The following is a 27,932-nucleotide window of genomic DNA, read 5'->3' on the forward strand; positions in this document are numbered from 1 at the left end:
CGCCAGCGCAGCGGCATGAAGGAGCCGTCGCTGCCCGGCACCTCGCTGCAGCGGGCCTGCCGCCTCCTCGTCGCCTTCTGCGCCCTCCACCTCTCGGCCACGCTGCTCTACTACCTGGCGGGCAGCGCCCTGGGGCCGCCGGGCAGCCCCGAGCCGCCGCCGCGCCGTCCGCCGCCCGCCAACCTCTCGCTGCCGCTCTCCCACCCGCCGCCGCCCGCCGCCCGGGCCCGGCCCCCGCACGCCGAGCCGCCGCCGCCGCCGGGCCCCTGCCCCGAGCTCTCCCCGCTGCTCGGTGAGTGCCGTCCGGGCAGGGTTTCGGGGGGACGGGCACGGGGCCCCGCCGCCTCCCCGCCCGCCGCCCGCGGTGCCCGCCCCCGCCCTGGCCGCAGGGGAGGGGGCGCGGGCGGCCGCCGCCGGGTCCCGGTGCGCCCGTGAGGGCTCTCCCCGCGGAGCGGGCGCGGTGTGACAGCGGCGCGGCTGCTCGCGCGTGTGCCGCCGGCGGAGGGGGATTGTGGGAGAATCCCCGGGGAGCCGGTGCGCGGGGGGAGCGCGGCGCGGATGCTGCCCCGGGCACGGCAGCGGCGAGCGGAGCCCCGTCGCTCTCGCGAAGCGCTCCCACCCCGCCCGGCTAGGTTTCTTTCTGGTTGTCGTCGAGGTTGGGTAATTTCCTCTGGGAACTCTACCCAAAATGCTGCTCTTGCGCAATGCCACGAGAAGGCTCAGAAGGGCTGTTTGCGCTGTGCAGGCTTTTCGCAGCCTTTCTGTGTCCGCGGACCTGCTGAATGAGCGGCACGGGTTTAAAATGGGCTGCGAGGCAGGGTCATGAGTACAGTTGTTATGCGTCCCAGCGGCGCTTTCTACGTATTTGGTCCTGTGATGCAGTACCGTGATACGTGGCAGCCTGGCGTGTGTTTTATCTGCACTGTAGCTGTGCTCCCCATAGGTCTTTTCCCGAACCTCTTGGGTGCTGGCATGCTGGCAGGATCTTGGCGGGTTTGTAGCCTGCTGGTGGTCTCATTTTTATTACGTGATGACCTAGACCTGTTTTGATCTGCTGGCTTTGTCACAAGGCAGAGTTGGGGACAAGGGGAATTTCAGATTTTTTCATCCCTTTAAAAGACTTTCTCACCCAACTCGCTGTTTGTAACTTCTGCTTTTTGAACAGACACTCCTGTGGTGTAGGTAGGGTTTGTTACTGTGACCTACTGGCATGCCAGCTGACAGTAGCCTGGCCACACCTTGGACCCCTGAACTTGGGAATGATCTCCCTCATCCACCAAGTGTGCCATTTTAGCATGGGTGCCTCTGTTACCAGAGATCACAACAGAGGAGAAGACTAAAGAGAAGCTACCTGTGGTTTTCAGTTTACAAAACCGACCCAAAAATTCGTCTTTTCTCTAGGCACTTGCTGGTCAGCTGTTTATGGATCAATGCATCTAAATTACAAATGACTGGTTTGTCATTTTAGGAGGGCGGTTTTGAGGTCGCTAAAAGAAACTGTGCTGTGTTTTGTGTTGTAGTCTTTGATTTGTATCTTCCACTTTTTTCCCCCTACGTCACTTAAGTTGATAGTGGCTGGGCAAGCCTGTCCTCAGAGCATGGATGTGGGAGCACTTTATGAATATGGCTTTGCTTTGAATGGTCTCCACTTAGTCCGATCCTGTCAGGAGCGAGTCATGTGCTTTGGAAATGCCTGGAATTTAGAGAAATGCTCTTAGTGACCCCAAGATTCAAAGTGTTATTGGCGTTAGTCGCTGAAGGATCATTTAAGATATTTTAAATCATCTTTGTAACATCTTCAGTGCAGTTCACTGAATCTGCCAAAGGCCATATGAAGCTACTGGTAATGGTTACAGACGGTCGAGAGCTACAGGGCCACGTAAAAAATAGTTCTTTACAATAGAGTAGGCAAATGTTTTCTGGCTGTGTTACCTTCAGTATTTGTGGGGTGGTGCAGTCACAAGCAGCCTGGCACCGTCACAGCCTCAAGATTTATAGCCAGCATGTAAGTGAGAAACTGTTTGTTCTTTTTTTCCCCCGTTCATTTCAGATTTTGGTAGCAAACAGCACTTGTAAAACAATTGTATCGTGCCTCACATGTTGGTCAGAGCCGAGTCTGCCCTGATCAGCATCTCATGTGTCTCTAAGGCCACTGTGAGGAGTAGAGTGGCATGCACTTTGTGGGCATTTCTGACATTTAATTTCCCCACCCAGAACTCAGAAATCCTCCTTTCTCAGCTCAAAACTCATTTATCAGTATGAACTTAAAAAGCAGGAACCATCCTGTGATTCTTGTATTCCCAAAGCCATGGGGAAGTGCTCTGATGGGAACAGGTAGCTCCAATAGCTCAATTTCCTGAGCATAAACCGAAGTTTATTGAAACATACATAATTCTATTTTTTAACTTCTTTCCTGCCTGCCCCTCCCCCATCGTTTTTAGGAAGCATGTGATGACTCACACAGGATATGTGTGTCTGAACTGCTCAGGCTTTTTGAATGGTAAAATAGCCAGGTACTCATTTCAGAGGCCCACAGTTTTCTTCCTTGCAGTCTTCAGAGAGTAGTTTACAATCCCTGCTGTCTGGCTCTGCAACAAATGCATTAGCTGAATGAGGTTTAATCTCTTACAAGAAGCTGCCAAATTTTAAATGTGCTTTTATGGGTCACTTGCCATTATTTATAATTTAAAAGAATAAATCAGGACTGGGCTAATACTATAATTCAGCTTTGAGTTGAAAGTCCTTACCAGCTATGAAATTCTCTAATACAAGGTAATAGAAGCATTTTGGATTTATGCTCCAGTTTAGAGCTGCATGCCAATGAGTATCTTAAACAGGGTATCAAGAAGCAGAGCCTGCTTGCTGCAGTAAAATTTCAAGAATTCCAAGAAATTCTGGCTTCTCTGAGAATCGTAAAAGCAAGTAAATCCAGGTATTTCCTGCAGGTGTCCATTCCCTAAATTGTTGCATTCTTTAGGAGCTGCAGAAGAGTATCGTGGTGTTGGTTGTGGTTGAGTTTTTTTTAATTAAAAAATTGCTCTGTAGAAGTAGTATGTGTGTTGGCCTAAGTGCTTTCAAAACAGTCAAATGTGTTTCTTCTACCAGTTCCATGTGGTTTTTGTATTTTGGTGTTGGGGTAGTTACATGCCTGCTGGTTTAAGGAGGGTGTGCACAAGGGGTCAGATTCTTTGGCTGTAAGATCCCTTTCCAAAAGAGCTCATACTAAAGCAGCCAGAAGTCTGCAAAGCAGCATTGCGTGGACAGGCTTATCTGTATTTATGGGATGTCATTTTCAAGTCCTGCCCAGCTGAGTGTATGTGTTTGTGGAGGTTATTTTAGAGTACAGCTGTCTCCTTAGCCATTTTTGACCCCCATTTAGACAACAGGTGTGGCTGGGATGGCAAACATAAAAGATGTGCTCTTGCCCTTTTTGCCATGAGCATCTTCTGGGAAAGTTCATCCAAGTGTGCTAAATATTGCAGTCAGATGTCTGTCTTAATAGCTTTTTGTGCCCAGGTTTAAGCTTAGACTAAATAACCCTGAACACTAATAATTAAAGGATATTGACAAAACAAAAATGTAGGTTAACGTATGAACCAGTGAATTGTCCAAGGGACAAACCATTAGAGATGTACTCATTTTCACTAAGGTTTAAAAATGGCTGTTTCCTGGGATGTCATAGAATGGTGTGGGTTGGAAGGGACGTTAAAGATTATCCAATCCCGACTCCCTGGCATGGGCATGCACACCTTTACCTAGACCAAGTTGTTCAGAGCCCCATCCAACTTGGCCTTGAACAAACACTTTCAGGAATGGGCCATCTAAAACTTCCCTATGCAATCTGTTCCAGTACCTCACCACTCTCAAGGTAAAGAATTTTTTCCTAACATCTAATCTAAACCTGCTCCACTTAAAAGCCATTGCCCCTTGTCCTGTCACTGTCTTGTAAAAAGTGCCTCTCCAGCTTTGTTTTCTCCCTAGAGCCTTGTCCTCTCCAAACTGAACAGTCCCAACTCTCTCAGCCTGTCTTCAATAGTGAAAGTGCTCCATCCCTCTGATCATCTTGGTGCCCTCCTCTGGACTCACTCCATCAGGTCCCTGTCTTTCCTGTGCTGGGACCCCAGAGCTGGGTGCAGTGTTCCAGGTGGGGTCTCACCAGAGCAGAGCAGAGGGGCAGAATCCCCTCCTTCCCCTGCTGCCCACGCTGCTTTGGGTGCAGCCCAGGGCACGTTTGGCTCTCTGGGCTGTGAGTGCACATGGCTGGGTCATGTCCAGCCTCTCATCCCCCAGCACCCCCAAGTCCTGCTCAGGGATCTTGGGCATATGAGAAGAAGAATTGTTTCTCCAAGATGTCAGGGTTCTAGATATAAACTGGTGCTTCCCACTTCCATGTTAGTGAGGCATGTTTAAAAAAACAAGGATTGAAAGAAAAAAAGTCCTTTGGCCAGCTTGTAGGTGAGCAGCTGTCACTCAGGGAGGGGAGCACCTATGGCACAGGCTGTTTCTTCAATGCACTGTTTCTGATGCCTCTAGTCAGTACAAGCAAGTGCTCTAAACTGTTGATGCTGAAGATAAGTGATGAGGGTTTTCTGATGCTTTGAGGTAGCCTGTAAAATCAGTGGTGATGCTTAGTGTCTGTATTACAGAAGTGTTTAGAGGTTATGTGCTGCCTGAGATTAATAAATAATGTAGTTTGAGGCCCCTGTATATGTGGACATTGTGTGGGCAGAGGTAGAAGATGTTTTACCACTGGCAGAATCCTAGAAGGGCAAAACTGGGGCAAGAGGGTGAAAACCTAAGAGATGCTAAACCCACCATTTTTTAGGAAGACTTCTAGTGGTGGCAGTGCCAGAGGGATTTGGTAGTTTTGGCATGCCTGGGGTCTGGTCATCCTGTCACGCTGCCCACCTGCAGTCATGGGCTCTCTTGCTGTGGGAGGTTTCTACCCAGGAATTGAGGGCTTCTGAATCTGTGGGGTTACTTTCAATATCAGGCAGTGGAGACAACATTTGCTTTACATGTAGCATCTCCCTTTCCTTTCTCATCTGGACTTGCCTTTTTTTTAACCTTTTTCATATAGCCAGTCTCTGTTCCTTCCTGCCTGCTTTGGTGCTGGAGCTTGTGTCGTGTCCCTCCGAAAAAAGTAAAATAGAAACTCAGAGAAGAGCATGGAGAGGGCAGCATGGGGGGAAGCTAACACATGAATCAGTTTGCTCAAATTTAAGCTTTCTTGGCTTCAAAAGAGGGTTTGAGAAGCTGTTAAACTTCTCCAAAGAATATGCTTAAGATGTTTGGCAGGGAGCAGATGTGTGATCCTGGCAATGCCACCAACAGCTCCACAGCTATCTATCTGTGTGGCTGGGAGCACATCATACCTCTGAAGCACAGGCTTTCTTGGCAGGCAAGGGAGCAGCTTCTGTGAGGAGAATATCCCTAGCATCCTCTGCTCTGGTGAAAGTGGAGGTCAAGGAGTAATTAGGCTCGCAAAATAACTTGGAAAGGTACTGTGCTGTTCTGGAGAGCAGCTGTTTCAGGGACACAGCACAATAGACAGAGGAGAAAAGGAAAGTTTTCTGTCTCGTGCATGTAGTGTTTTATAACATGCTTGTTTCTCTGCCAGCCTTGATCTGAAGCAATAGCTAGCTTCTTTGGAAATTAGGCCAAGTTTGTGTTTGGAAAGAGACAGATTAACTTGCAGCTTCCAAAACTGCACTTGGATGCAGAATTCAGTTAAGCTCTTTAACTTTCCTCCTCTGGTGTGGAGCATCTTAGTCTGACTTCATTCAGCAGATAGGGGACGTTTTCCCTGTCCTGAGGGCCGTCTCCTCCCCAAAGGGAAGGGTGCTGGGGGTGCACAGTCCTCAGTAGGGAGGTGCTCTATGTCTGATGGCCTCGCAAGCAGGAGCTGCTGGGCAGCTGGGCTCCACTGCACTGCTGGGCTGCACTGCTCACCTCCTTTCCTCACCAGTGGACACTACTCTCTAGCCAGCATCCTGCAGCCACTGCTCTGCTCCCTCCTCTGCACCCTTCTCTGCAGGGTAGAAGGGGGTTTGGTTTTGGGGACAAAACCAACCAGTCCACAGCAATACTGCAGTGATGCACCCAAAAGTTTGGGGTGTTGGGGGATGTAATGGAGCAGTGTCAATGTCCAGCTTGTTCCTGTTTCTCTGGGTTGGAGAAGGTCTTGCTGCTCAGCCTGTCCCTACTGGGACAGTGTTTTCTTTTGTGCAAATCAGTACCTAGAGCCCCTGCCTGCAAGGAGAGGTGCCGGGTGAGCCAGGTGTGGATTGGATTTGCACTGCAGGTGCTGATTTCACTGAACAGTGGCCATGGCCAGGGGCATGGCAAACAGCCTTCCCAACAGTCTTTCAGCTGCAGCTGAGCTGCAGGCTGCTTGGGGCAGTCTCCAAGCCCTCTGCAGATGTTTGTCTGAAAGAGGGTTGCTTTTGTCATCTCCCCAGACTGGGGAGTCACTGGACTTGCTTTGAGGGCAAAGACACAAGTTACCTGCAAACCTGTCTTGCTGAATCTGGAAATGGCCCTGTAAAAAGGCCTTATGGGATGGGTTTCCACAAACCTGTGTGCTCCAGGGCAGCACATGAAGCAGCAGCCATGTCTCCAGACCCTGCTGCTATCCTCACCTCTTGCGCTCCCCGACGCTGGCAGCAACTCGTGCTTTTGGGGTGCACAGACCCTGGCAGACTTTCAGCCAGACAGACACACCTCCACCCCACCTGGCAGCTGGCACTCCCCCACCTATCTGGGGAGCACACCCCAGCCCCGGGGCAGCACTGGAATCCAGGTGCACATGCCACAGGCAGGATGGGATGGGGCAAGGGAGAAGGGTTGGGGGTGTTGCCTTGTGAGTTGGGGCTGCCACTGGCAGAGATACGGGCCTGGGACACCACTCAGCCCGGGAGAGCTCCTGTCCACACATCCCATCCTGCTGCACAGTGTGGGGTTTCTGGCTGATGGCTGCTCAGCCTTTTTCTGATTCATGCCTGTTTGTTTGTTTGTAGCTTGCTGTTAGAGAGCCTGGTATTTAATTTTGTGGCGGGTGGGAAGAGCTAATCACATGCAGATTGCCTGGCTCGAAGGGAGGCGGTTCAAAGCCGCCTCAGTGAGCGTGCACTGGCTTTGAGCCACCAAGGAGGACTTTGCTTCTCTCCCAGAGGTACCCTCCATCAACAAGACTGTCTCCCTTTTTTTTTTTTTTTGTTTTGTTCTCAAGATGCCATGTGCTAGTGTGAGACCTTATGTTAGAACAGGCAGTGCAGGGGATTGGGTTAAGAAAAATTTTTCTCTGGCTGTAGTTGCTGAGTTATTCATGCAGACCCAATGTTGCTAGCACATGTGATGCATCCTCATTTTTTTCAGCCTGTTTCCTTGGGGTCCGCAGCTGCAGATGCCAGGCACTGTGTGAGCCTGCCCAGGACAGGAGATGAGCCCATGTAGCAGGCTTCCCTTGCCTTGGCATAGCTAACATCTGTGGGAGTATGCAACTTCACAAGTGTAGATCAGCCAAATGAAACGTATCCCAGCCCTTGGGAGGGCATTTTTTTGTGACTGGGATATTTCTAGAATGACCCAAGGAATTTTTTCTTTAAATTCTCATAGGGGAGCGATGGCTGCAGGCAGCAAGAGGCAGCGGCTGCCAGCCAGTTGGCCATTTTGGCCAGTGGGTTGCATGCCAGGACATTTCTGCTTGGGAGACCCGGATGGGCAAGGGACATGGGGGCTGCCCCATCCCCCCACCATGGGCCTGAGACATTATTTGAGTCTGGCTGGTGTCACCTGAAAAGGTGGTGGCACAGCTTTGAAGTTTAGCTGATGGGAAATTATTTTAATGACCTTTAGAGGAAATAACTGCTTCGCTGAACTGTGGGATGCAGCTGCTTGCCCACCATGGAGCTGCCATGTGGCACTGGGGTCCAGCTCTGCTTCACAGCCTGGGGTGGGGGAACTTGCTCTCACATTTTCTGGGGTGGAGCTGATACTGTTTTTTCCTGTCAAGGCGGGCTTGGTGTGGCTGACGAGCCCTTCCTTCCCTTTTCTGTTGGGCCTCTGCAAAGAGAGGGTTGTTTGGTTTTTTTGCCTCTCTTGTGAGCTCTGCTCCTCTTTTCCAGCTTTTCTTTCGTATGGGGATTGTCTGGGTGTGGCAGTGCGTGTGTACACACGGCTCAGCAGATGGAGAACAGTGCCCAGCTCTCGGCCAGGGCCATGGAAATGTTCTTTTTGGCTCTGCTTTGGCAGAGCCTTTTTCCAACTGCTGATACATGTTTTTGCTTTCATTTTCACTAAATTAAATGTCTGAGACTGATGCCTGGCTTAAAGCATGCAGGTGGATTTTGCTTGTTTTCCCAGTGAAGCTCTCAGGAGGGTGATTCAGATGGCTGAATCACTTCAAGCCTGTCCATGAGACCAGTTTCCCTCCTTCCTATTTCCTTCTTCTCCACACTGCCCTTCTGAAGAAAAGGGTTCCCCCACTCTGTCCTGCGTGAGTCCCCCAGGGCTGCCCATACTGTTGCATCACCTGCTCCCACCTTCTTGGATGCAGTGTGGTGTTTGCAGCCCCTGTAGGGATGCATGAGTACGCTTCTGGCCCTGTGAGACATTGCTGCCTGAGTTTTCCCAACACTTCTGGTATTGGGAAGATGTTCCCTAGAGCCTCCCTAGATAGCTCCCTTTGGTCTAGGGAGGCTCAAGTAGTCTCTAGATTTATTATAGCATCAGGCTGAGTGGATTCTGGACTGCTTGTGTGAGGGTCCTCTCATTTGGATCAGCAGGATGAGCACCAGGAAGGATGTGTGCTGGCAGCCTCAGATGGCCGGAGGTTAAGGTGTTGTGGAAGGCATGGCCCTTGGGAAGTGGGGACGGGAAAATGACCAGCGCTATGGGACAGGCTCCTGGGGCTCCAGCACTGCACTATCTCTGGCCTTTTGCAAGCCTCACTTTCTGCTTTGTGTGAGAAGCTGCTTCCTGTTTGTGAGCAGCATGATGCCCCCTGGCTTTTCCTGTGCACCCTCCCTGTGAGCAGAAATGCTTCTGAGTGTCAGAGGTGAGGGGCAGGAGTGGGCTGGCTTTTTTTTGGTGTGTGTATCTCTCTTACCCGGCCACTGCCAGCTAAAGCCTCCTTTTACAAACTCTGAAATGTTTTGATGTGATGCTGTGCTTTTGTGTTCTTTTGCAAGCTTCCTGCAGTTGCTTTATTTATGTTTTCGAGGTTTTATTTTGCTAAAAATACACAGTGGAGGCTCGTGAAGCTGCTGTGTTGGAGCTTTGTGATGCTGAGCCCAACAGGCATCTGACTACAGATGCCAGGCTGTAGGGGGGACCAGAGCTGAAAGTCCACACAGTGCTGTCATGCCTGTCTGTTTTTATAAGGGACTCCGTATACAGTGACTCCTATGTCAGGCAGTCAGCTTGAACAGAAGCAGAAAAGATTCAGATGGAGTGAATCGAGCTGGAAAGTTTACCTAGTAAACACAGATAGGGACACAGTTTTGACAGGCAGGACAGCACTTGCAGCAGACTTTGCATGTTTTCTTGGCATTGCAGATTACATCCTGAGTCACCATCCTTGGGAAACAACAGCCCTAGGGCTGCTTGCTATCCAGGTAGTCAAATTTCAGTGAAAATGATTTAAAATTAGTAACTGGAACTGTGACTCTGTTCACCAGTTGGAGAGCCTGTGTGTTTGTGGATTTGGCTTTAGCTTTGTCCTGCTTGGGAAATGAACTGAAAGTGTCAATTTGCAGTGGGTGGTATGTTGCTGCTCTTTGTGTCAGCCACATGGCTTTATGAACTCTAGTTTGTTTTAGTCATTCTGTATTTCAAAACAGCCTATTCAGCTTTTTTTCTGGTTTTGTGTTCAGTGAATGTATTAACTGAGTGATTTGTGTCCAGCCTGTCTCAGAAGTGGCTGCCTTGCTGCACATGGATGGCACTGGTGCCTGAGAGCTCCTCACTGACCTGCATGTTGGCTGCATCCCTTAGGGCAGTATTTGCGAGGTGTGCTGCCCTTAAAACTGATTTATTAAGCAGGAGGTTGGAGCAGTAGAGATCATTTATCACCAATGCCCTTCAAGACTACAAAATTGTTAAATCTCTGCCTTCTGCAGCTGCTTTTTACAATGAATATGTTTTCTACTCCCATCTTTTCCTTGCCAATGTTCCAGTCTCCATAAGGCAAGCAAGAGTGAGTGCTGGCAGGATGAGTGGTCCATGTTTCGCCTTGGGGGGCTGCTGGATGCCAGCCTGCAAAATGCTGTTTGCAGTTCCAAACGCTTGTGGCTGTCCTTGCCCAGCTGGAGCTCACAAGTCACTAGTGGGAGATTTCCTCAGTAAATTCACCTAAATGGCAGACTTTCATTTCCTCCCGCCTTACACTGAGTGGGTTCGAGACATTAAAAGAACCTTTGTTAAACCAAAAAGCATTCTCTGGTCTGATGGGGCTTGCAGTTGCTTCTTGGGAGCAGCAGTTGGGAGAAGAATCCAGTAACTGGGAACACAGAGCAGCCTGTCCCCACAGGAAGGGGCTTGCTTGGTGGGACAGCAGCCACACAGTGCCTGGCAGTGGACCAGGCTGGCAGGGCCTCATGGGGGGACGTGTTGCTTCTGCCCCTCTGCTTCCTGCAGCATCCCGCTGGGTTGGCCCTGCTGCTGGCAACCAGGTGTGAGCAGGATAGGAAAATAAAGTCCCTGGGCACAGATGGCCAACATAATCCTGTTTGCTTGCTGTGACCAGTTAGGTGAACTGTGCCCAGTGCAATGCCCTCTGCTGTTTTAAAATCACAAAAGTGTAGCATCATCCTGACTCTGAGTGCTAGTCTCCTAGTGGAGGTGACACTGATGGGCACAGGGACAGGTGGGGGAAGTGGGCACGGAAGTGGGTTGGGGCAACAGGCTGTTTTGGGAAAATGCTCACCACCATGGTGTGGAAACAGTCCCCAGATTCAGAGGAAGCGATGCACCGCCTCGCCCTCCTGCCACCTCTGGCCTCATTGATGTGATGCCTGTCCCATAGGCATGAGGGTGGCTGTGCCTGGCCCCTGATCCTGACACCACTGAGCCCCAGTCCCGGTCATTCCACTGCGTGTTCCTTCCTGCCCCAGTTCCTCCAATTTTTGCCTCTTCCTCCTGCTGCAGAGCACCTTCTGAGGTCTCCCTGCAAGCCACATTTAGACTTTAGAGCAGAGAGGCTTTGGCCCTGGCCCTGCAGCTGCAGGGCAAGCATCCACAGGGCCCAGCTTGTGCCGTGGGGCAGAGAGGGTGCAGAACTGGGCAGACATGTCAGCGGTGCAGCTGGGAATTCCTGGAGTGCTGAAAGCATGGGCAGACTGATCCCAGTGCCCATGGAGTCTGAGAAATCACTGCCTTCTCGTGTGAGAGGGAAACTTTTGCCCATTTAACCAGTGCAAAATGCAGAGATGAGGAGATCCCTTTGCATCCTGCCACTGTGCAGGCACCGTGCAGCAAAGCTTCCCTGCTGCCTCTGGAGGTACACTGAGCACCGCTGTCAGCTTGGCCAGTCTCCTCCTTGTCCTCTCCAGTGTGAGCGAGCACACAGTGAAGCAGCACAACCAAACTGAAGTTGCTTCTTCTAAACAACCAGGGAACGAGCCATGAGTGTGGAGCATTATTTCTGCTTTTTTCAGTAGTCATGTGTTGCAGAATACACAAGATTGATGGTGACAGCCTCTGCCTTTTTGAGCTCCATAAATCAATCACTTGTGCCCCTTTTCAAGGGACTCCCCCAGGGCAGTGTACTCCCCCTTGGGGACCTGGGGGTCTCTGCAACAAATGTGAGGTGGTAGCTGTAGGACACTCAAGCATGCCCAAATGGAGGAGAGGAGGAGGGTGCAGCAGCCAAATCCTTAAGGGGTGATCCCCAGTCTGGTATTTATAGTCAATACTTTATGCCTTACACAGGGGGTCCTCAGCAACTGCCCCCCTGCTGCAGAGGCTTTAGCAAGAGATGAGTGCCTGTGCCAAGTGCAGTTTGTTAACTGGCTGGTGCTGGGGGCAGGACGTGGCAGCAGGAGAGGCCCTTCCTTACTCTTTTGTGGTGAGTCTGTGGTGAGTCGCTCCGTCCGTGCTGGAGCAGGTGGAAGCAAATAGAAGGGCCAGCCTGGATATTCTGAGAGGGTTCCCTCTGGTGCCACCTGGGCTTCTCAGTTTTAACCACAGGTTTTGGCACAGATTGTTTCAACAGTTTCAAAACTTGCCATTTTTGAAACCATCGGCAGGAATTGCCAACCTGAAGGCCAATCTGGATACGGGTTTTTTAGTACTTCTAATACAGAACTTTTAATAAATAAGGGGCATGTCTTCAGAGCACTGAAAATATCTCTAAGGAAAAAAAATGGGAAGGGGATTTTATTCACTTTGCATGTGACTAGCCATAGGTGATTTTGTTGGCAGGAGAGCAGAACTATTTTTTAAGTACTTGACTCTTGGGCTGCCTGAGGTGGGTGAGAGCTCAGAAGGCAACACTTCAGGCTGGTTTTGCAGTGCATGTTCCAATGGGAGCACAGCTCTTGGTTGGCCACACAGATTGCAGGATTTGCAGGACTCAGTGTTAGTGACTCCACTGGGTTCTGATACCAAGAGGTCACAGTGTTTGTGGGCTTGCTCTGAATGGTGGTGTGAGGTTGCTTTGGGTATGGATGGTCCAAGCTTCAACACTTCATGTACTGCTGGGATTGTGTTGGGACCAAAAGCTGTTTCTTAAAAACCAAACCCAAGCAAAACCCAAATGTGTGTAAAGGATGTGTGCTCAGAGAAATAGATAGTGTGTGTTAATTTGCTTTGTGTTATGCCTCTGTTCCAGTTGGTGCACTACGTGTGGAGTTTTCCCAGCCCGTAAACCTGGAAGAAGTGGCAAGAATAAACCCAGAGGTCAAAGCAGGAGGTCGTTTTGCTCCGAAGGACTGTATAGCACTTCAGAAAGTAGCAATAATCATACCATTCAGGAACCGAGAGGAGCACCTGAAGTACTGGCTCTATTACCTGCACCCAATTCTCCAAAGGCAGCAACTAGATTATGGAGTGTATGTTATCAACCAGGTAAGATGCTTGAGACAACCTTTTGTACAGCTGTCACAACAGTGCCCATGCCCCTTAAAATAGAGGAATGGTTGCTTTACTTTGAACAGCAGTAGGCTGGCAGGCAGGGATAAGGTTGCTTAAAAAGAAAAAACAAAAGAAAAAAAAATTGCTTCGATGCTTTTGATGGAAAACCTGAGATCCCCTCTTTATCTCAGGTACAATTCACTCTTAAGAGCTTCTGCTTAAAGAAATCACTTGATGAGGAGGAAAAAAAATTCCTAATAGCACAACCCAATTTAATATTTCTTTCCAAATGTCCTTTTTTCCCAGCTGCTGCCAGAATGGCATGCAGAGGTTTTTAAGGTGACAAATTGGCATTAATGCCTAGTTTGGTAGTGGATGTGCCGTAAGTGTGTCGGATTTCACTTTATCAAGCACCTTCTGTTCATGTTAGTGCACAAAGTCAGGATGGAGAAAGCAAAGCTCTGGCAGTGGGGCAAGTAAGTGGTTGCCTTCCGGTGAACAGAACAGAAAGGAAACAAGCAGTCAAGGGGAGGTTCTTGGGCTTTTTGGTTTTGGGTTTTTTTTTTCCTTGATATCTGGTGGCCTTTAAACAAAAGGCATAAAAATGCACATTTCACTCAAGACAAGCTGTCTTAATTTATAGCATAATGGTGTTTAAATGAGTGTTGTTCACCCTTGGAAAGGTTTAAAATGTGCAGGCATTTGTACAGGATGCAGGGTGAAAAAGGCAGATGCAGTTCTGAGAGCCCCAGCAGAGAGCACCTTCTGGACAATCCCACTGCAGTTTTTCTCTTGGAGATCTATATTTATATCCTGTTTTCTCAGCTCAGTAAGAACTGAGATGAAATAGCATGCTTCTTTAAGTGTTAACTCCTTAAACTTCTGCTTGGATCAGCTGGTGTGTTCGGGCATATCAAACACCATGAATATTTAAAATGGTCACCCAAGCGATGCATTTCATCACAGACTTGAAAATAGGGGGAGACCTATCCCGAGAGAGAAAACTGGTACTCCATTACTACAATTTCTCTTACTTTGCTCATTTCCAGGGTGCCAGAGATCGGCACAAAAGAGGTTTCTGTGGATTAGCAATAGTTCCCAAGCACAGCAGCCAAGATGGTTTGGTGTCTGTGGCCTGGCAGCCACACTGGTGAGGACACAAGGCATTTCTGCAGCATGTGGACTGGCACACTGTGCCCTAGAATTGAGCCCTGTAAGGAAACCCTTCCTGTGTAACTCAAGGAGCAGCTGCTGCCACTGCGGTGCAGCAGCGCGGGGCCAGCCGCTGCCCTCCATCCTTCGGGCTGCGTTTCCTTGCACGCGCAGCATTTTCCCGTGCAAGTTGTGGGTGCCACAGGGCTGGCTGAGCTGCGTCCCCACTGGTGGGGGGACCGGTGGTGCCGGCGGCTGGACAGTGCCTCCCTGCTCTGAGCGAGGCTCGGAAGGGAGGGTGAGGTGTGGCTTCCAGCAGTGGTCCCGCGGTAGGGGCCGCTGCTTTCCCAGGCGGGTGTAGCTCCCGCCAGCTGTGAGAGCTGCCTGCCCGTCGTCTGGGGCATCACCTGTGGGAGAGCAGCCATCTCCATTGCGAAGAGCTGGCAGTGCAGCTGGGTGCGGTGTTTCCCCATCGGTGGTGTTCCAGGGTGAGGAAAGCAGTGCCAGTGCCCATAAAGGCAGGCAGTGTCCGAAGCCTGGTTGGAGTCCCCGCTGCTGCTGTGATAGTGCATGCTGGCTTGCATTGCCCTGTGTTGCTGGCTACTCCTCTTCTGTGGTGCTGCTCTCCAGCACTAGGGCTGTCTGCTTTGCAGTTAACTCTCACAGAAGTTTTTGAAGTAAATGCTTTTTCTCAGGTGCTATCCCTTGGGCATAGTTTGAGTGAGAATGAAATGCAGTATGCAGGGTATATATGCCCTGGCCACATCCAGCAGATGTAGGTTAGCAGGTAAGACTGCTTGATTTGTAAAATAAACATTCTCCTTCTAAATGCCTCTAATTAGCTGTGTCTAGAAGGAGTGGAGTGGTCAGTGGTAGTAAACCTGCTGGATGCATCTCCCAAGGGTGAGGGGGAACACTGAATAGAGAGAGATGCAGAAAATGTGTTAATTCTTCCAGAAGTACAGTAGGAAAACGGTCTTATTTCTCTGCTGTCTTGACAATTGCTTTTCTCTTTTTCTTGTCTGTCCTTCCCTTTGCATCTGCCCTCCTTTTTTTTTTTTTTTTTTTTTTTTTTTTTTATTTTTCCTTCTAGTGGGGAAATATTACCTTTACTTGTTAATCCTGTCTATATCAAAGCAGTCACTGAAGCAAGGAGAATTACTGTGTGATCTGGTTCTTACACGCTGCCTACATGCTCTTCTGTGCTCCGCATCTCATAGAAAGAAAGAGGAGCGCTGAGCCCTGCTACTGCTGCACTGGTAATGTCAAACTTCTTCCTTTCAGCGCAATGTGTTTCTGTCACAAGTCCATTGTGTCTCCACCATGCTGTTCTTGTGTGTCTGAATGCCTCTGAGTAGGACTTGGCTGAAGTCAAGGGGATAATGTTTGTAAAATGTCTGGCATGTAACAGGAGCCAGTGGAAAATACATATTATGTTTCACCTTGCACACGCCACCCCTAGAAAAACCCAAACCTGGTGTGTGGAGTAGCTGCAGTAGGATTTTTCAGGTAAACCTGAAATGAGGACACACGGCTGGGCACACTCTGCCCAGCGCCCATCGATGCCACACAAGTGACGAATTTGCAGCATCTCCCTCAGCCTCGCTCACTGCCACCATTATCCATGTGCTCTCCCGCACCTGCGGCCATTGCCACACAGATGCTCAGGTCTAGAAATTAATATTCTCTCTGCATTTCAGCCCATGTAAATGCCCATGCAGCCAGACTAAAGTTTGGGAAACGGGAGACTCAGCCAATTTCCTGAAAACTGGGCAGTTGTTCAACCATTTTCCACTGGCCCCTGGTGCTATTTGTAGTGTCTTGGTGGCAATTTTCCAGAGAGGTATGTGTGTGTGTATGTGTGTGGAGTGGTTGGGGCATCACTCTGATCCATGTTACTTTGCAGGGGGTATCAGGTGTGTGGGCAAAGGAGGGGATTGTGCTCAGCCCCTGCTTACCCTTGCAGTGGCAGGGGAGGCAAGTTTCCACTGTGGCTGCTCTCTCCCACTGCCCAGTGTAATTGTGCCGAGGCTCAAAACACCCTTCCACAGAGAAACACCAAAGTATCTCCTGCTATCTCTCTATGGCTCTGGAGATCTGTTTCTGCCTGGTCAAGTCCACTGGAAGAAGGACTTTCCCATGGACATTGCGTGTGCAGTTCAGGCTGTCTCGGTGTATCCCTGATGTAGCTAGCAAGCCCCACTGGAAGTAATGGCTCTCTCCTCCTTGGCCAGTAACATACATCCTCACCATCATCTCCCTGAGACCTGATGAGTGTAGGATCTGGGTGAAAGAGATGGCAGGCACAGGTCATCTGTGCCGTCTGCAGGAGGAATCACAGAGCTGCCTCCTACATGGATGTGGAAGGCAGAACGAAGTTAGGACATGTGGCTTCTTACTGGTTTGTATCCCCTTAGTTTGAGTAACTGTTCCAAAAACCTCGATTTTTTCTGTTTAGCACTAAAAAAAAAAAAAGGAACCCTCCTTTGGTAGGTCTGGCTCAACAAACCAGAGTCAGCTGATGTAAGGGACGGGAAGTAAAAAAGCCTGGATGTTGTTCTGCTCAGGCTGATCATTCACCTCCAGGTACAAGCAGGAGTTGGTGTCAGACCTTGCAAGACTGAGGCAGCAGTGAGTTCTGGGAGTGACAGAGAGAGTTAATTCAGGAGCCAGAAGCAGGTGCTGGGCACCAGCACTGAACTCAGACATGGGCTAAGTTTCAGAACAAGAACATTGGGAAAAAATTGTCAGGAAAAAGAAAATAGCAAAAATGTGCTTGGACTACAGCTTTTCTGGCTGAAAGCCTGTGAAAGCATGGAGGCTATGTCTGGTGCTTGAGTGCGTTGTCAAACCAGCAGTCCCCTGTGCACTGCCTTGCTCTTCAGGATAATGCTCCTCTGTCCAAGCAAGGCCAAACAAATCCATTTCTTTGTGACAAATAGCAGCATCCATGAGATGACAAGCTGCCAGGCAGAGGTGAGGGATGGAGATTTTTCCAATTCTGCTTTATCTGCTTTCTCAAAGGTCACCTGTGGGTACTGCACTCTGTGTTGACCTGGAAGGAATGTCAGCACAGCAAGTTTTCACAGCTCTGGTTTGTTGTTTGGGTTTTTTTTCCAAAATGTCTGGGATCAGTTAAAGATGGCGGCCTGCAGCATGCCTGTGAGTTTTGAGAGATCTGAATCTCAGATATCACAAGCACACCAGTGCTTCTACATTACTTTAGGTAAAGAAACAGAGCTTCTGCAAAAAGCAAAACCTCTTGTCAGTCTTTTTGTGTTCCAATATGTGCAGTAAAGCCCCACGTATCTCCTGGGACAGAAAACCACCCTCCTGCCCTCAAAGCAGTCACAGTTGATAAAAGCCTTGCAAAGTTTGCTGCATGAGCTACGTGCTCGCTGTAAAGTTACTAGGAAATGACTTGGAGAGGGTTCTTTGTTTTCTTGTATTAGTTGTGGTTCCCTTCTTCCAAGTCTTTTGGATGCCGGAGCGTGAAGCTGTGCGGCCATCTGGGAGTAGAGTGGCAATGCCCACGTGAAGTGTCTGCCCTGTGTCCCGTCCCTCTCCATGCACAGGGCTCCTGTGTGAACTCTGCCAGGGTCCCGTGGGTGGAGTGGCAGGAAGGATCCCGCATGCTCTTGGTGCAAAAGTCTCTGTGCTTTGAGTTTTTTTGGTGAGAGGTTTAAAAACACAGCTCCTCATAGCACTGTTCATTTCCATGTGTCAACCTGGAAGAGTTAGAGGCTACCCAAAGGCACTGGTTAATTACAGCTGAGCCTCTGCTGGTAACAAAATCGGTGTGAAGTGCCCTTTGCCTTGAATTTCATTAGGAAACGAGCAGCCAAAGGGTATGAAATGAGTTCTTAGACTAGTCCAACAGTTGCTTTGAGGTGTGAGCACATTGCACTTTGCACCAGCACCAGGACTAGTCCCCCTCGGAACCTTGGAGCCAAGTTTGAGTTTGGTACCGTGGGACCTGAGGAGTGCTGGGCAGTTAGGGCTGGTCAGCCCCCTTTGCTGGGGAAAGAAAACCCTCCAATCTCCTGACCTCAGCCACTTCCTCTCCCCAGCCTCTTTGTTCTACTTCCCTTCATTTTCTGTACTCAAGTTTTCATTGCTCTCACTTTCTGCATGGTGGTGATCATCCACCCACCACCTTATTATTATGTGAACCCTTTTGCTTTGGGTGAGGATGCTGAGAATTTGCTCAGATCCTCTTCCATGAAAGCTTACTCCTCCCTGTGAAGTCATTTATGCCCAAGGCAGGTGATTAGTGCTTTTGAAAACTTTGGTTTGACACTTGCATTTTAAAACCTTCATTTGGAATATACTTGGGGCTGTTTCAAGAACCTGCATTGGCTCTTCAGCAGCAGATCCATTAACCAGTCTGGATGAAACAGTTACCAAAATGATTGTTTATTAACCAGGTAAAGCTTTTACAGAGGATGTGGTGTTTTAAGCTGCTGCTCCTTGTGCACAGTATTTTATCCATCCTTGATGTGCATCCCATGTTAGGTGTGGGTAGTGCAGGGTGGGGGGGGACGGCTTGCACAGTGGGGGAGTCCTTTGTATTGACAGTGCTCCGAGAGCGTGGAGAACTAAAAGTAGAATGGATTTGGCAGTCTTGGTTTCCAGGCTGGCAAAAACCTTCAGTATATTTGAGCGAAGCCCTATGAATTTCTTTCTACCTGCTCTGTTCCCTTGTACAGGGTTTGGGTAGGAAGCTGCTGCTGCAGAGTGGCATCTTGGACTGAAAATCCTTACTCTCAAACCATCAGTATTCCTGAGTTTGTGGGTATGATTTTTTTAGCTTTTCAAAGTACGCAGCAATCTGTGAGCTGTACTTGTGCCCAAATCCACATGTGCTTTTGATATGTTTCTGCCTGAAAAAGGCCAAACAGGTTCTCCTCAGGTGCTTCATTGCTTGGGGAGGAAAGTGGAGATTTTCCTGCCCTGCTCTCTGCCAGTCCCTTTGTTAGCTGTGCTTGCCCTGGGATGAATATGCCCTGCTGTAGTGTCAGCTGTGTTTAGGCCCTTCCCATCAAGCTGAGAGCCTTCCTGATTTCATTTTTCTATCAAGGCCTGCAGGACAGATGAACAGTAGTGGAAGAGCACCAAAGAAGGGGATGTGCCACCGCAGCAGTGGCAGCATCCATCTCTTGAGCCATACCCCTTGCAGGCAGTAGCTCATGCTGGCCTGCCATCCAGTAACCAAGGCTGTGTGTTCAGCCACGTGCTGAACCTGCTTCCCGGGGCGCAGGGAGCATCCTACTCCTGTGCGTGCATGGCTGCCCAGGGCTTGGCAGAGGGTCAGAGGTGAGCAGCAGAGCATCAGACCTTGGCTCCTGGTGCCGTCTCATGCTTTGCAGATCAGGTCTGGCGTGTGCTCACACATTGCTCAGCCACTCACAGCCATGTTGTGGCAGAGCTTAGGAGGAGGATGCTGAAATTCTGGCCACAGCAAGGTTTTGGTCCATGGTCCTTTGTCATGGATGTAAGCTAAATAAATCACTGCCAGTGTTTCTCTCTGTAGCAAGAGTCTCTTCTTCCAGAGGAGCTCACCTCTTTTTGCTTTTCTTTGCTGCTCCAGGAAGCCCCACCTGCTTGCCCTGTATCAGAAAATTCAATCCTTAAATGCCTTTGCACGGAGCAGGACACAGGGACGGACCGCTCAGTATGGTATCAAAACTGCCTTCTTGGGGGCTCCCACCAAGAGATGGGAGCTGAGCTGGGTCCAACCTCCAACCTTTCCTCAGCCGTTTTTCCTGCCCCCATGGTTTGTGGCTGTCCCAGGTGTCATTGTCCTGCAGGCAGCATTTGGGGTCAGGGGAGGTCTGCTTCAAACATGCCATGGGTGCTGCAAGGGCAGTGCTCGGGCTCAGGCTTGGGCTCGAGCTCAGTCCATCGGAGGCATGTCAGCCCTCTGCAGCAACACCAGCATCTGGCAACAGGTAAGAAACTGCTGATATCAACTGTCAAATTTAAGTCACTTAACTGTTTTTATTTGTTTTTAAATTAGGATGGAGAAGAAGAATTTAACCGGGCTAAACTGCTGAATATTGGATTTGCAGAGGCCCTGAAGGAGTATGACTATGACTGCTTTGTGTTTAGTGATGTAGACCTCATCCCCATGGATGACAGGAACACCTACAAATGTTACAGCCAGCCACGGCACCTCTCTGTATCCATGGATAAATTTGGATTTCGGTGAGACACCTTTTGGAGTGGCATCTTTTTCCTAATATCACTGCTAGCCTTGCAGGGCAGGCGCAGTGTTACACATCCCCGCCCACCACTGAAAGCATGGGAAAGCGTCTCCCCAAAAGCCTGTCTTAACGTGCAGGTCCCTGCAGGGAGTGGGTGGCTGCAGGGGAGCAAGGCAGAGAAATGCAGCTGAGCAGTTTATTAAAATTCACAGCTTCTGGAAGGTGAAACGTAGGGTGAGGAAGAGCTAAGCTCCCTTCATTTTGCAGATGGCCACATACCCCTTCTTGTGTTTCAGTCTGGAAGCTGGAAGACAGTGTTTCCACCCTGTCTGAAAAGTGAGACGCCCTCACACAGTGAGGATTATGTGCAGCTTTAAAAAGACTGCATCAGACACTATTTTAAGAGCAAGACAAAATTTTTTTGGCTGTTTGGTTTCATGCCACTGAGAGACCTGCCGTGGTATGTGAGAGCAGCACAAAGTGAATTTCTTGCAGCATACATTTGGGTTCAGCAAGCTGTTCCGAACAAAAACGTGTCTTGCTTTTCCTTTTGTTTTTTTTTTTTTTTCCCCTGTCCCAAATGCCTTAGGGGGAGTTTAAAATCTCATCTACAAAGTGAAAACTGGTTGTGACCCTGTGGTGGCCGGTAGTGCTAAAGCTATAGCAGTGGTGGTATTGGCAGGGTCCCTACATGTCTCCACTCCAGACCCAAGCCCTGCTTGGAGCAGGACTGCCACTGGCACTGCAGCAGCTGCAGGTCTTTCTTTCACTGAGGTGAAACTTAAAACAGAAATGCATGGCCCTGGGGATTCCACTGCTTGTTAAGGCAGAGACAAGTCTGTACTAGGTCCTGGTGATCCCTGTGTGAACCCTCTTGTTACGCTCTGGGTCGGTCTGAATTTCATCTCTCCCCAATCGCCTGGTGAATTGTCCCCTGTTTCAAGTGGGAGCTGGTTGGCTGTGTGTATGCAAGGTCACACTGCCAGCTCAGTTTTGGGCTCCAAGCTTCTTTTTGGGGCACTAAGGAGTGTGGAGGTGAGTGGTAGAGCTGCAGGAGGAGAAAGCTCTGCGGCCCATCCAATGGCTGTCTGAGCTCTTGCCACTTGCATGGCATTCATGTCGCCTTTGTTGAGGTGATACACATCTCAGCCTGTCCTTTGAGGACAGCGTGCTGCTTAGTAAAAGGTTGCAGCTACTTCCAGTTGCAAAATACTTCTCAGATGTATTTGGGACTGACCCCCCCCAGTTCACCCTCCCTCAGTTGAGTCCAGGGTATCCCTGTGGCAGGAAGGTGCCTTGCAGTGGGTGCTGGCTCTGTATGGGCTGGGTGAAGGGCAACAGCAAGCCCTTTTCAGGCAGGCAGGCTGGCTGCCCCTTGGCTAGCACCTCTCCTCCTCTAATGTGCTCTTTTCTCTGCTTCCAGGTTGCCTTACAATCAGTATTTTGGAGGCGTGTCTGCCTTGAGCAAAGAGCAGTTCACAAAGATCAATGGGTTCCCAAACAATTACTGGGGCTGGGGTGGTGAAGATGATGACATTTATAACAGGTAAATACATTTTCCTCCTTGGCACCGTGGGGTGCATTCAGGGTGGGGATGAACACAGACCTGCTGCTCTCACCTGGCTATGGGGGGACATGGGGTGTCACCTCTCCAGGAGGTGAAGGTGGTGTGTGGGCAACCTGCTGGCTCAGCAAGAACATGTTCCTGCTGGGTGCTGGCACCCCATTTCTCAGCTCCCAAGATGCGGTGGGGAGTGGGTCTGGTTGGAAAAGTCCCAGCCCTGTGCCTTCCCCCTCCCATTGTTCATTCTCCCTGTAGCCTCACAGGCATCCACACCAGTGCATGGGCTGGAGCAGTGTGCTTCTGGTCTCCCAGCACTAGCTCAAAGCAGGAGATTCAGGAGGGTGGATGAGACCTTGACCCACCTTGCCCAATGCAGCCCATGATTTGTTTGGCTCTGCAGCGTTGTAGCAGATCCCTTTGTTCCCAGGAGAGTTCCACTTGTCAGGCTGTAAACAGCTCTGTATGATGCTGTGAGCCATGTGAGCTTGACTGGAAGGATGCTGAGCAAGGCTCAGAACTGCAGGAGAGGAGGAAGGTGTTCTCACAGGGCAGGCTGCGAAGACCAGGGTGAAGAATGAACATGGGGTTGTGGTACCTTACAGCTTCACATATCCAGAGCATTCACTAAGAGAAATCATCATGAAGGGCTTGTATTTGGAAGCTGCCTTCATGTTTCTCAGTGACAAAACCACTCTGTGATCTTTTCTCTGGGGTTTCTGAGCTCTTCCAGGCTTCAGGAAGGCTCTTCCAAAAAAAAATTGTACCTTCCTGAGATTTTGCACTTCTGTTAAAAAACCAAGAGAAGGACAGCCTTCTAGCAGGACATTCAGAGCAAGGTGGCAGTCCTTTCTTTTTGGGGCATTTGGGTTTTGAGGAACAGAAGATGCTACGTAGAAGTGAAAAGGGAGAGGCAAAGAAGAAATCAAGTACCTTTCCATCACAGGCATCCATGAAATAACTGTGCAGGTGCTTTGTAGAGAGCATGCAAACAAAGAAGGGCTGCCCCTCACCCAATAGGTCCCAGCTGGGACCACTGTGACTCCAACCATGTGTCTCCTTTATGCTGGTTCACCACCATTCACCTTGGTTTTCCCCAGTGCTGTAGCTTTCACGTCATGAAAACTAAGTGCTCTGTCTGGCTCCTATCCAGATGGGTTAAAAAGCAGATGACTCCCACTCAAATTGGAGTCTGCAGCCTGGAGCAGGGTTAATGTGGGCATTGGGTGTTGGTTGGAGGAGACGGAAGTGGGAGGGTGTGGTGAATTATATTGGTGTTGGCAGGGGAGGTCTCTACTCCCCATGATAGATAGTGTCTGTGTGGAGAAGGACTGGCTTTCCTTCCTTGTGTTGGCAAGCCTGGAAGTGCATGAGTAACATCCCTCCTCAAAAAAAAAGTGGGTAAAACCAATGGTTATTTGTGGAAGGTGCGGCAGAGCATCCCACATCCATTGGGTGTTCAATGTACTTGCTTTCTACAGGCTGGTGTTTAAAGGCATGGGGATATCGCGTCCAGATGCGGTCATTGGGAAGTGCAGAATGATCCGGCATTCCCGGGACAGGAAGAATGAACCCAACCCCGAGAGGTGTGTCTCATCCTGTCCCACAGCAGGTTTAGGGGCGCCTCCTGCCCTTGCTGCTCTGACTGCTTGACTTTCTCTTTGCCATGCACAAAGGTGGAATGTGGAAAGGCTGCAGCCATATCCTCCCTGACTGAGCTCTCTGCTCCTGCTCCATTAAGCTACCATCTTCCCCTTGCCAGTTTATTACCTGATTATAGACCTTTTCCCCAGCATTGCAATACGGCATGAAGGCCTCTCCTCTTGTTTTTATTTCTTAGATGCAGGAAATTAGATTCCGAGCAATTGTTACCAGCTTGTCTTTGGGGTATAAACCTCTGCTCTGGTGCAGAGCTTGAAAAGGACCTGTGTGATTTAAAAGCTTGGCTGTTTCTTCTAGCTAAAATTTGACCCCTTAGGGATGCCTTGGCCCGCTGCTCAGGCTGGCCACGTCTTGGGATGTTTATGGCACTGATACTCAGGTTGTTCTTGAAACACCTGTGATGCTTCCTGAGAGGCTTGCAAAGATCAGATTGTTTAAACATTTTTTCCTTTCTTTGTTGTTTCCACCCTCTCCCTCACTTTTTTTTCTTCCCCTCCTGCAGGTTTGACCGAATTGCTCACACAAGGGAAACGATGAATTCTGATGGCTTAAATACACTATCCTACAAGGTGTTAAGAACTGACAAGTACCCTCTGTATACAAAGATCACAGTGGATATTGGCTCCCCCAATAGCTAACATCAGAGACACAACAGAGACTTGCCTATATTGCCCAGGATATCTGGCCTCACTGATGGATTATATCTGCTGGTTTTATAACAGTTGCAATGAACCAAAAAAAAAGGCCTCTTTTGGCATGCCAAAGTGTCTCCAAATTGGTTGGACAAGTGCGTTTTTTAAATTTCTTAAAAATTTCAAACTTGACTTTACACAACTTTCTAGCTCCTTGTTGTTTTGTAAGTCCAGAAGCTGTACATACGAGTTGTAAATAGTTACTTTGCCAGAAAATGTTGAATCTGATCTATTTTCTGCAGTACTCCCCCTGTTGAGTTAATTGCTTGATTCAAATTTTACTGATTATGACTGTGATGTATCAACAGTTATTCCCCATGACATTTGGTATTTTGAATGAGGTGCATGCAAGCATTCTTTTTAATTCATTCCCGGTTTTACTTTATGAAGGACTGTAAAATGCTGCTAAAATTGTCCAAGTTTACGCTTTGCATTAGATTTTTTTTAATGGAGACAGCATAATACAACTTTTTTCTCATCGTGACCAAAACAAACATCTCCTCTATGTGCAGAGCAGGTGTTGAACAATTAAGTCTGGATTCAATGAATGTCATTATTTCTTTTAGTCTCAAAAGAGGCTTTGAGTGAGTTGAGACAGTTTGCCAGAATTTGTGGGTGAGTTCCCTGCATAGGGTGGGAGCTATACAGATGGCCTTTCTAAAAACCACTGGCTTCAGATAACATTACTTCTGGATATGATAGAGATTATTTGCTTCAGCACAACACCACCTGGGATTTTTTCGGGGAGGTGGGGGAGTTTAGAGAGTGGTGGGTTTATGGTGTTGGGGTTTTTTCCCTGAAATAAAGATTAATTTAATTGCACAATTAAATTATGGCCTTAAAATTTGCTAACATGTGTTACCAGTGGTAGGAAGTTACCACGCTATTTAAGTATTGTCTGAAGCTTCCTAAAACCAAAATTTTCTTTTACAAGGTTGTGCATAAAACTTGAAATCTTTTATTACTTTTGTTGTTGTTGTAACATTTTAATAACTTTTTAAAGTAATTTTTATATCATAATCAGTATATTTAATACCAGATTAAACTAGGGTGCAGTAATAGGATATGATTCAAAGCCTCCTTTATCTTTGGACTAGTAAGCTTTTTATGTGTGTCATTATATATAAGCCATGTATTTTGTTTGCTCTGCGTATTTGTCTATTAAATCTCCTGCGGTGCTGAGATACTCACAGCAGGGCTGACATCCAAATGATTTTTCTTTGCCTAAAGCCTGTTTGCAGTGTGTGTCCTCTATCTGGAACCTCCCTTCTAATTGTCTCAGGCTTGAGGGGCATGCACATTCTGCAGTACTATTTTCTGTCAGTGCACCAGGGCACCACCTGTACAGACCCTGCTTTTCCTCCCCTTGACCGTGTATGAAAGCCTGGAGTGCTGACACCCAGGGAGCTGGTTTAAGTGACTTAAAGCTCTCAGAACTGAGAACTGAATTCCTTCTGGTGAGTACTTTGCCACCAGCTCTGACTACAGCAATTTGCACTTCCTTGGGCTGTGCTGAAGGCTGTTAAAATCAGGGACACTTGTTGTATTGGGGATCATCTTCAGCACTGCCTTTTTTTTTTTTTTTTCCCTTTGATTGGTTTAGTTTGGTTTCTTGTTGCATTTTTTGAGACCTGAAGGTTTTGCTGAGCCCTTGCACTGCAGGGGTGGGATCCTGCAGGGACCAGGGAACAGTGCATTTCTTCTTGGGCCAGCAGTGCCTCACAGGCTGCATAGAGACTTTAAATACTAGATGCCTTTTCAGTCTCACTTTGGAAAAGTCTTCCCCTCCTTTGGTTGAAAGCTCTTTCTGGCTAGCCTTGCTGCTCTAGTCATGCTGGGAGCTGAGCAAAGATGGGCTTGCATGGAGCAGGAGCAAAGTGCAAGGAAGGAGGCTTGTGGTTAAGAGCTTATCCTTTGTGCTTATCATTGCATTAAAAAAAAAAATACAATATAGTAGTCCTTTTGGCAGATCGGGCTCCAGGTCTTAAAAATGCAAGGGAGTACAAGATGTGTTTTACAGAAATTAGGTCAAATGTCTACCTGTGCCATGGGTGTAGTCTATAACAGTAATGGAGACACAGGAGAGCACTATTTTTTTTTTTCCAAAGCTGCCTTAGAAGGAGGGCCCCATTCCCACAGATAGGAGCAGATCACCACCAAAAATTTATCAAGGCTGTACTTGAAAATGCCATGTCTTTGCCGAGAGCACCTCAATTTTGTGCTGAGCCTTTTGTAAGTCGAAGAATTGGGACCTTCAGCTGTAGTGGTGTCTGCTTGCTACGAGGCAGGTGGGGGAGACATTGGGAGCATTCCTTGCAGTGGGATTTTTTGACCATTAGAAAAAAAGTTAGTGCAACAACTCATTGTTTGGCTGTATGCTGAAATTATTGAATGTTATGGAGGTGGGATGGCTGTTGTGATCAAAGGTTTCTATAACATGTGCCTTGAAAGAGGGAAGAAATGGAAACTGGAAAATCAGGCAACCTGAAAACCCTTTTCAGCAGAGAGATACTAGCAGTGCAAGCTGCTGTGCAGTTTCTCTTCCAGTGCTAAAGCCACAAGCCATGTAAAAAAATGAAGCCACCTTTTGTACTCATATTGCCCTTTGGTGCTGACCTGTGATTTCTAGATCTCATTGTCTCTCTGTAAACTGTATCAGTCAAACTCATTAAATGCTCTTGACTCGACCTGGCCATGAAATTTCTCTCCCTGGGATTTTCAGGGGCCGCATCTACAAACACCTTTCACAGAAGCCAATTCTGACTGTGTCCTAGGGTGGGTGGTGTTTTTTCCTCTCCCCTAGTGGTGAAAACACTCAAAGTGATACTGATGTAACTAACGGTTGGAACCCAGAAAAAACAGCTCCAAAGGAAACACTAATGCTTGGATTCTTTGAGATGTCTGTCTGCGTGTTGGCATGAGAGACTGTCGTGATACGCTGCTTTTCCCCAGGATGCTACTTGTATACTGGACTGCTTCTGGGTTTCCTATAGGTGGTTTTGCTTTTGCATTCTTATCATTTATATATCAAGGGATGTGTAATCCAATGTTCCTTCTTTACTATTAATGTCAAATAAAAGTATTTTCAGTTACAACACTTGGCAGCAATTGCTCTGGATTACCCCTCTGTCTGGGTGGGTTTCTGGCTCAAAGGGTGGACTAGACCGTGCCTTAACCTCCTTGCATTAACTTTCTCCAGCTTTTCCTCCCTCTGGCTGCCCCCTGAATTAATTTCTCTGTGCTGCAAAATCTTTCCCCATTGCAGAAAGAGACCTAAGAGTCCCCAGATCTCACCAGAAGACTGTAGGGTAGGGTGGTTCCTTTACCTCTGGGTAGGGGGACAGCATGCAATCCATCCTGAAACCAGGCAGGGGATGAAACTCTCACTCAGGCTGTGACTGCTTGGGGGAACAGGCCATTGCTTGCTCCCTGAGTGCTTGTGGGTTTGGCTACAGTGTGGAAATGGAGAAGTAATTCCTGGGAAACTGATGTAAATATTTGCCTGTGTTCCTTGGCAATTTCTCACAAAAACAGTTTCTGTGGAAGAGATCTTTCTGGCCAGACTGTGGCTAAGGCTAGCCATGA

The 27,932-nt window shown here is 48.6% G+C and overlaps 1 protein-coding gene across 1 annotated transcript; it reads left to right on the forward strand.

Moving 5' to 3' along the window:
- On the forward strand, positions 1 to 27,442 carry B4GALT1 (beta-1,4-galactosyltransferase 1). Its single transcript, XM_082301066.1, has 6 exons — positions 1 to 292; positions 12,833 to 13,068; positions 20,246 to 20,433; positions 21,856 to 21,978; positions 23,475 to 23,579; positions 24,158 to 27,442. Exons 1-6 carry the CDS (start codon positions 16 to 18, stop codon positions 24,291 to 24,293), a joined length of 1,065 nt encoding a protein of 354 aa, XP_082157192.1. The 5' UTR covers positions 1 to 15; the 3' UTR covers positions 24,294 to 27,442.
- Positions 27,443 to 27,932: the final 490 nt, after the last annotated feature.

This window comes from Coloeus monedula (assembly GCF_965178545.1).
Source record: "Coloeus monedula genome assembly, chromosome: Z".
In the NCBI taxonomy this organism is placed as follows: domain Eukaryota; kingdom Metazoa; phylum Chordata; class Aves; order Passeriformes; family Corvidae; genus Coloeus; species Coloeus monedula.